This window comes from Nerophis lumbriciformis, linkage group LG21 (genome assembly GCF_033978685.3).
Source record: "Nerophis lumbriciformis linkage group LG21, RoL_Nlum_v2.1, whole genome shotgun sequence".
NCBI classification, from domain to species: domain Eukaryota; kingdom Metazoa; phylum Chordata; class Actinopteri; order Syngnathiformes; family Syngnathidae; genus Nerophis; species Nerophis lumbriciformis.
This window is the reverse complement of record NC_084568.2, coordinates 11,280,001-11,290,000: the sequence shown is the minus strand read 5'-3', so window position 1 is coordinate 11,290,000 and position 10,000 is coordinate 11,280,001. Positions and strand designations below refer to the sequence as shown.

The 10,000-nt window shown below is 40.2% G+C and overlaps 1 protein-coding gene across 2 annotated transcripts in view; it reads right to left on the bottom strand.

Moving 5' to 3' along the window:
• rgl2 (ral guanine nucleotide dissociation stimulator-like 2) overlaps positions 1-10,000 on the bottom strand; it is a 70,609-nt gene that overhangs the window by 20,624 nt on the left and 39,985 nt on the right. For both annotated transcript variants that reach the window (XM_061983089.2, XM_061983090.2), the window contains exons 4-10: positions 9,415-9,498; positions 9,186-9,346; positions 9,067-9,123; positions 8,790-8,986; positions 5,849-5,958; positions 5,568-5,783; positions 429-532 (exon numbers count right to left, since the gene is read on the bottom strand). In XM_061983089.2, coding sequence (XP_061839073.1) covers positions 429-532; positions 5,568-5,783; positions 5,849-5,958; positions 8,790-8,986; positions 9,067-9,123; positions 9,186-9,346; positions 9,415-9,498 — 929 coding nt within the window. The remainder of the gene's footprint in view (positions 1-428; positions 533-5,567; positions 5,784-5,848; positions 5,959-8,789; positions 8,987-9,066; positions 9,124-9,185; positions 9,347-9,414; positions 9,499-10,000) is intronic.

Genomic DNA, 10,000 nt, shown 5'->3' with positions numbered 1-10,000 from the left:
GGATGGTTGACGACTTTCTGATGCGGTTGCGGATGAAATATTTGCCTATCCGCGCATCACTAATATGCATATATTACTGTTATACTTCCACTATTGCACTATTTTTTAAATTTTTGCTATACATCTATTATACACAGTATAATATATTTTTAAAATATTTATATTACGAACATTAAACATTTTTGTAAACAAATATTTACAGAATATATATTTTTTTAATTCCATGCATGTTTATACTATGACTACATACTATGATACAATGCAGTGTGTAGCTAAATAAAGAAATAATAACGATGCATTGCAGAGGATTTAAAACCAACACAAATTGTCAACGCGATTTTTGAACAACGTGACAAGTCGGCGCCACACAACTTGCATGCAGCGGGGGGCGCTGTTGCGTCCGCACAAGCAAAACGCACCACGCTCACCTGTCCGTTTCCTGCCAGGTCCTCCTCAGCCGGTGGATGGGGTTGCTCTGCAGGGCGGACACGATGGCGTAGAGCGAGGAGAAGTTCTTCCTGGCTCGACACGCCTGAGGAAAACACGCAAGGAGTGAGGGTGGCTCGATTATGTCTATTCAGTTACAGCTTGAGATATCAATAATGCATGCGTCTCCTGCCTCACTCGAAAGCGGAGTTTAAGTGTGGAGATAAATAATATAAATATGACTTTTATCACAGGGTTGTTGTGGATTATTTTCGATGAACGACAACAATTTAAAAGACTGTTTAAAAAAGAAGTACTGAAGAAGTACGAGGAGGAAAGAGAGTGATGACCTCAGCACAGAGCGATGAGAGAGAGGTGTATGGTCAGAGAGTGTTTGGGCCTGTGTGTGTGTGTGTGTGTATGTGTGTGTGTGTGTGTGTATGTGTTTTGTCTTGTCTCATAGTAACAGTGGTACTATTGTATTGTTGGTGTACAGGAGCTTTTCTTGTTTTTGTTTGTATAGTATTGTTCTTGTATTATATTGTTTATGTTAAATGTGGAATGAGTGAGAGGGGTTGGGATATTATAAGCATTTGCTTCATCCAACCCCTTTTCAAGCCTTGCATAAATGTCTCTGCCAAAATGTAAAAAAAAAAAAAAAAAAGGTGTGTTGTTGTACTGTGCAGGTTTGAAATAAATAATTCAATTCAATTCATAACATATTAATGATGTTTAATTTTTTACGATCAAAGAGAGTGAAGAAAGAAGGGAATATGTACATTATACACATAACATGTGCATTCAACTCTTTGAGCAACATTTTCATGTTAAACAACATTATTAAAAATATTTATCAACATTAATATTACTCCTTTTGGGTTATTAATGTGTTGTTTTTTTAGTGACTTTTTGCTTGGGCCACTACTGTATCAACTGTTAATTTGCACATGATGATGCTAACACTACTGTATCAACTGTTAATTTGCACATGATGATGCTAACACTACTGTATCAACTGTTAATTTGCACATGATGATGCTAACACTACTGTATGAACTGGTAATTTGCACATGATGATGCTAACACTACTGTATCAACTGTTAATTTGCACATGATGATGCTAACACTACTGTATCAACTGTTAATTTGCACATGATGATGCTAACTCTACTGTATCAACTGGTAATTTGCACATGGTGATAATAACACTACTTGTATTAACTGTTAATTTGCACATGGTGATGCTAACACTACTGTATCAACTGTTAATTTGCACATGGTGATGCTAACACTACTGTATCAACTGTTAATTTGCACAAGATGATGCTAACACTACTGTATGAACTGGTAATTTGCACATGGTGATACTAACACTACTGTATCAACTGTTAATTTGCACATGATGATGCTAACACTACTGTATCAACTGTTAATTTGCACATGATGCTGCTAACACTACTGTATCAACTGTTAATTTGCACATGATGATGCTAACACTACTGTATCAACTGTTAATCTGCACATGGTGATGCTAACACTACTGTATCAACTGTTAATCTGCACATGGTGATGCTAACACTACTGTATCAACTGTTAATCTGCACATGGTGATGCTAACACTACTGTATCAACTGTTAATTTGCACATGATGATGCTAACACTACTGTATCAACTGTTAATTTGCACATGGTGTTGCTAACACTACTGTATCAACTGTTAATTTGCACATGGTGATGCTAACACTACTGTATCAACTGTTAATTTGCACATGGTGATGCTAACACTACTGTATCAACTGTACATTTGCACATGATGATGCTAACACTACTATATCAACTGTTAATTTGCACATGATGATGCTAACACTACTGTATCAACTGTTAATTTGCACATGGTGTTGCTAACACTACTGTATCAACTGTTACTTTGCACATGGTGTTGCTAACACTACTGTATCAACTGTTAATTTGCACATGATGATGCTAACACTACTGTATCAACTGTTAATTTGCACATGGTGTTGCTAACACTACTGTATCAACTGTTAATTTGCACATGGTGATGCTAACACTACTGTATCAACTGTTAATTTGCACATGGTGATGCTAACACTACTGTATCAACTGTACATTTGCACATGATGATGCTAACACTACTATATCAACTGTTAATTTGCACATGATGATGCTAACACTACTGTATCAACTGTTAATTTGCACATGGTGTTGCTAACACTACTGTATCAACTGTTACTTTGCACATGGTGTTGCTAACACTACTGTATCAACTGTTAATTTGCACATGATGATGCTAACACTACTATATCATCTGTTAATTTGCACATGATAATGCTAACACTACTGTATCAACTGTTAATTTGCACATGATGATGCTAACTCTACTGTATCAACTGGTAATTTGTGCATGGTGATGCTAACACTACTGTATCAACTGTTAATCTGCACATGGTGATGCTAACACTACTGTATCAACTGTTAATTTGCACATGATGATGCTAACTCTACTGTATCAACTGGTAATTTGCACATGGTGATGCTAACACTACTGTATCAACTGTTAATCTGCACATGGTGATGCTAACACTACTGTATCAACTGTTAATTTGCACAAGATGATGCTAACACTACTGTATGAACTGGTAATTTGCACATGGTGATACTAACACTACTGTATCAACTGTTAATTTGCACATGATGATGCTAACACTACTGTATCAACTGTTAATGTGCACATGGTGATGCTAACACTACTCTATCAAATGTACATTTGCACATGGTGATGCTAACACTACTGTATCAACTGGTAATTTGTACATGTTGATGCTAACACTACTGTATCAACTGTTAATTTGCACATGATGATGCTAACACTGCTCTATCAAATGTACATCTGCACATGGTGATGCTAACACTACTGTATCAACTGTTAATTTGCACATGATGATGCTAACACTACTCTATCAAATGTACATTTCCATGTGATAATGCTAACACTACTGTATCGACTGTACATTTGTACACAATGATGTTAACACTACTGTATCAAATATACATTTTAACATGACGATGCTGACACTACTTGTATCAAATGTACATTTGCAAATGATGATGCTAACACAACTGTATTAAATATACTGTACATTTGCATGTGATGATGCTAACACTAATGTATCGACTGTACATTTGCACATAATGATGCTAACACTACTTGTATCAACTGTACATTTGCACATGATGATGCCAACAATACTGTATCAAATGTACATTCGCAAATGATGATGCTAACACAACTGTATTAAATATACAGTTGCATGTGATGATGCTAACACTACTGTATCGACTGTACATTTGTACATAATGATGCCAACACTACTCGTATCAAATGTACATTTTCCCATGATGATGCTAACACTACTTGGACAAACTCTTGTCTCTTGGGATGTTTCAAAAGATTATAAATTATTTTGCAAATGGGTTAATTTTTAATTACATTAAATTGATTAATCACATTTATTTTGACAGCCCTAATAAAAAAAAAAAGTAAAAATAGAGGAAAACAAAACAGAGTTAATAATAGTAAGACTAAAACAGCAGTTTGAGTGTGAGGTTAGGGGATGTGGCAGGATGAGAAAAATAAAGAAAAACCTATTTTGAAACCCGTTAAGCTAACGTCAGTGGATGATTTTTAAAAGCAGAATCAATTAAAATAAAATAAAAAAACAACAAAAACAAATAAAATAAAATAAAATAAATAAAAATACAAGCAAAATGAATTAAAATACATAAAAAAAAATAAAACAGTGGAACGTTTCCAGTGAGGGTTGGACTCCGCCAAGGCTGCCCTTTGTCACCGATTCTGTTCATAACTTTTATGGACAGAATTTCTAGGCGCAGTCAAGGCGTTGAGGGGATCTGGTTTGGTGGCTGCAGGATTAGGTCTCTGCTTTTTGCAGATTATGTGGTCCTGATGGCTTCATCTGGCCAGGATCTTCAGCTCTCGCTGGATCGGTTCGCAGCCGAGTGTGAAGCGACTGGGATGAGAATCAGCACCTCCAAGTCCGAGTCCATGGTTCTCTCCCGGAAAAGGGTGGAGTGCCATCTCCGGGTTGGGGAGGAGATCTTGCCCCAAGTGGAGGAGTTCAAGTACCTCGGAGTCTTGTTCACGAGTGAGGGAAGAGTGGATCGTGAGATCGACAGGCGGATCGGTGCGGCATCTTCAGTAATGCGGACGCTGTATCGATCCGTTGTAGTGAAGAAGGAGCTGAGCCGGAAGGCAAAGCTCTCAATTTACCGGTCGATCTACGTTCCCATCCTCACCTATGGTCATGAGCTTTGGGTTATGACCGAAAGGACAAGATCATGGGTACAAGCGGCCGAAATGAGTTTCCTCCGCCGGGTGGCGGGGCTCTCCCTTAGAGATAGGGTGAGAAGCTCTGTCATTCGGGGGGAGCTCAAAGTAAAGCCGCTGCTCCTCCACATCGAGAGGAGCCAGATGAGGTGGTTCGGGCATCTGGTCAGGATGCCACCCGAACGCCTCCCTCGGGAGGTGTTTAGGGCACGTCCGACCGGTAGGAGGCCACGGGGAAGACCCAGGACACGCTGGGAAGACTATGTCTCCCGGCTGGCCTGGGAACGCCTCGGGATCCCCCGGGAAGAGCTGGACGAAGTGGCTGGGGAGAGGGAAGTCTGGGCTTCCCTGCTTAGGCTGCTGCCCCCGCGACCCGACCTCGGATAAGCGGAAGAAGATGGATGGATGGAAATAAAAATATAAGCAAAATGAATTAAAATACATTAAAAAAAATAAAACAGTGGAATTAAATAAATAAAAAATAAATGCAAAATGAATTAAAATACATTTTAAAGATAATAAAAAAAACAAATGGAATAAAATAAAAACATGAAAAATGAATTAAAATAAATTTCAAAAATAATAAAAAATAGAATAAAATAAAAAATCTAAATTAATTAAAATATATTTTTTTAAATAATAACAAATAAAATAAAATAATTTTTTGTCCATGTAGTGGGAAGAAAATTGCACAAAGATCGCTGTATAAAATACGTTTTTCATGGCGTAGGAGAAGTAATAATACTTCTAAAAGTGTATTCGTGTGAAAGCACCTCTGCAACGCTGATCCACTTCTCCAGGAGCCGAGCTCGCTGCTGACTGCGCAGCCTGGTGGGCCACAGACAGGACGCCAGGACGGCGTTGGCCAGCCGGTTGAACTGGCGTACGGTGGCCCGCACGGACCAGCACGCGCCCTCCCGGCCTTTCTTGTCCCGCTGGGACCACAAGGAGCCCAGGCAGTGGTACGGCACCAGGCGCACAAACAGCTCCTGGCGGTTCAAGAGGCGACCATTAGCGCGCCGCACGCAACAATGGCGGCCGTGAGCGAGCTCACCGTTTCGATGCGAGTGAGCTGCTCGGCGATGGCGGCCGAGGGGAAGCCCAGGATTCTGGTGGCTTCGAACTTGGACACGTCGGGGTTCGGGCTGTGGGAGATGTGCACGTCTGCAGGGTTGAAAAACAAAATTTTTATTTAGTCTTTCACTTCAAAATGGAAAGAGCAACACAACCGTAGAAATAGGAGTTTAGAACATTCAGTGAGAGATTCTCTTTTCCCATTAAAACACACAAAGAAACAAAATAAAAAAAAATAAAAAATGAAAAATAGGGTATTCAGGTTGTTATTGTCTCGATATAAAATCTCATAACTTATTTTTTAAATTTTAATAATGACTTGGAACGTTTGAGAATGTGGAAAGGTCACATGGTCGTTTATGAACAAGTACATTGCAGAACACGATCAATGTTATCAATAATCAATATTAGCGGTAAGGAGCAAAATGCTCAGTCAGCAATAATAGTAGTGGTGTCTTGATACAACTTTTTCATCCCTGACACGATACCATAAATGGAGCTTTGTGTATTGGCCAATACCAGTATTGATATCAGCAGGAATCAAAATGTACATACTGTAAATTCCAGACTATAAGCCGCTACTTTTTTCCTACCCTTTGAATCATGCGGCTTATAAAACGGTGCGGCTAATTTATGGATTTTCTTTCGCTGACAGTCACAAACCAAATAGTTTTGTTTAGACCGAGCTTTCAACCGGAAGTAGAGGTCCTGTTCTGTCTTCTAGCCGTCCATAGCCTTTTTACTCGAATGGATTCTTCTCACCACTCCAAGCAACGTTTGTAAGTTTTACAATATAACCAAAACAATTCTTACAATTTTTGTTTCATTTGACCACAGAACTTTCCTACAGAAGGTCTTACCTTTTGTCCATGTGATGTCAGATGAAACAACAATTTAGCTGTTTGGCCACAATACCCAGTAATATGTTTGGAGGAGAAAAGGTGAGGCCTTTAATCCCAGGAACACCATCACTAACGTCAAGCATGGTGGTGGTAGTATTATGCTCTGGGCCTGTTTTGCTGCCAATGGAACTGGTGCTTTACAGAGAGTAAATGGGACAATGAAAAAGGAGGATTACCTCCAAATTCTTCAGGACAAACTAAAATCATCAGCCCGGAGGTTGGATCTTGGGCGCAGTTGGGTGTTCCAACAGCACAATGACCCCAAACACACGTCAAAAGTGGTAAAGGAATGGCTACATTAGACTAGAATTAAGGTTTTTTTTAGAATAGCCTTCCCAAAGTCCTGACTTAAACGTGTGGACAATGTTGAAGAAACAAGTCCATGTCAGAAAACCAACACATTTAGCTGAACTGCACCAATTTTGTCAAGAGGAGTGGTCAAAAATACAACCAAAAGCTTGCCAGAAGCTTGTGGATGGCTACCAAAAGTGCCTTATTGCAGTGAAACTTGCCAAGGGACATGTAACCAAATATTAACATTGCTGTATGTATACTTTTGACCCAGCACATTTGGTCACATTTTCAGTGGACCCATAGTAAATTCATAAAAAAAAAAAAAACTTCATGTTTTTTGTGACCAACAAGTATGTGCTCCAATCGGTCTATCACAAAAAAAATAAGAGTTGTAGAAATGATTGGAAACTCAAGACAGCCATGACATTATGTTCTTTACAAGTGTATGTAAACTTTTGATCGCGACCGTACATATACATATATACATATATATACATATAAATATATTTACATATACACATATATACATATACACAAATATACACACGTATATATATATATATGTATATATATATATATATATATATATATATATATATATATATATATATATATATATATATATATATATACACACAGTATATATATTTATACATATACATATAAATATATATACATATACATATACATATACATACAGTTTATACATATATACATACTTGACATGCAGTCCGCTTTCGGCCCCTGGCCAAATTCTTTTTAGCCCAATGTGGCCCTCAAGTCAAAAAGTTTGGAAACCCCTGGTGTAAATCTAAAATTGTATTCCATAATGATGTACCTGGGTGCCATGGAAACTAGAGATGTCCGATAATGACTTTTTTGCCGATATCCGATATTGTCCAACTCTTAATTACCGATTCCGATATCAACCGATACCGATATATACAGTCGTGGAATTAACACATTATCATGCCTAATTTTGTTGTGATGCCCCGCTGGATGCATTAAACAACGTAACAAGGTTTTCCAAAAATAAATCAACTCAAGTTATGGAAAAAAATGCCAACATGGCACTGCCATATTTATTATTGAAGTCACAAAGTGCTTTATTTTTTTTTAACATGTCTCAAAACAGCAGCTTGGAATTTGGGACATGCTCTCCCTGAGAGAGCATGAGGAGGTTGAGGTGGGCGGGGGATCAGGGGGTATATATTGTAGCGTCCCGGAAGAGTTAGTGCCGCAAGGGTTTCTGGGTATTTGTTCTGTTGTGTTACGGTGCGGATGTTCTCCCGAAATGGGTTTGTCATTCTTGTTTGGTGTGGGTTCACAGTGTGGCGCATATTTGTAACAGTGTTAAAGTTGTTTATACGGCCACCCTCAGTGTGACCTGTATGGCTGTTGAGCAAGTATGCGTTGCATTCACTTGTGTGCGTGTGAAAAGCCGTAGATGTTATGTGATTGGGCCGGCACGCAAAGGCAGTGCCTTTTAAGGTTTATTGGCGCTCTGTACTTCTCCCTACGTCCGTGTACCAGTCCGTACAGCGGCGTTTTAAAAAGTCAGAAATTTTACTTTTTGAAAATAGATACCGATAATTTACGATATTACATTTTAAAGCATTTATCGGCCGATAATATCGGCAGTCTGATATTATCGGACATCTCTAATGGAAACCATGCAAACTGTACTCATAAAGCATTCGGGTGCTGAGGTGTGCACGTACAGACCTTTAAAGGCGTTGGGCAGCAGGGCCTTCTCGCTCAGCTCCTCGGCGACCCTGAGGAGGCGAGCGCGCAGGTCGGCCGCAGACGACGAGTCTCGCGGGAGGAGGGGCGCCAGTCGCAGGAGGCGCGAGGGCTCCCTCAAGCCCTTGAAGTCCTCGGGGTACTCGATCAGCCACATGCTGAACACGGTGCACACTGCTCTGCAGGGGACGGAGTCACTTTTGCTCACTCACTGGTGCACACTGGCGGGACACAGCATTAGGTACACCTGGCTCCTCACTTGTTGAAGGACCTCCTCGCGTGGCTCCTGGAGCTGTCGCCGGGCGGGCGCTCCATCCTGTCGGGCGGCGGAGACATAAACAGGTTGCTCCATACCATCGGTCCCCATGACAACGCTACCTGTCAGCGAGGGTGTCCAGCACTCGCTCCGTGGAGGTGAAGGAGCGGTAGGTGGCCAGGAAGACGGTGACGTAGGTGGAGTCTCCCAGGGCCAAGGAGCGGAGGAGGTGGAGCGCCAGCTTTTCCTCCGTGCCCGCTTTCACGCACTGGCAGCGAGACGACTGGCGAGGAGAGGAAGACAACGAAAGGTAAGGAGAAGGGGTTTGTTTTCGGTGATGTCACGTCTTACCGTAGGGCTGGAGGGTGAGCCGTGCGCTTGTTTGACCACCACTGTGTAGACCACTCCATCCTCTTCCTCCTCCACCACTGTGGACTGAACACACATCTCAGCTTCCCATCTCCACTTCCATATAGAGATGAAAAACTCTTTTTAAAGGGCAACACAATCCTTATTTAACCTCTAAAGGCCTTAGTGGCCACATGTGTGGACAGCACCTTTTAGCTCTTATTTCCAAAACTGTGTACACTACTGAATTGGGGTCTTATGCCAACATATGGACACTTATACTGCCATCTGGTGGTGTCAGAAGAGTATAACATACAATGGAATTTGGAAAAAAAAAGTGTAAAAATAAAAATGTGCATGTCACTACACGTGAAGTACACGTTTGTGTACTTATGGACTAAGTACATCATATTAAAAGATGATTTTTAGTTTTTATTCTGATTAGGGTCCAATAAGCCCAAATAGCAAAGAGAAATAAAAAAAGCATGTAAACAAACAGCTTGGGCCTTAAGAGGTTACGTTTTAATGCATTCCAGATCGTAAAATATGGCGAGTAAGAGGTGGCTAACAATGCAGATGATGGGAAAAC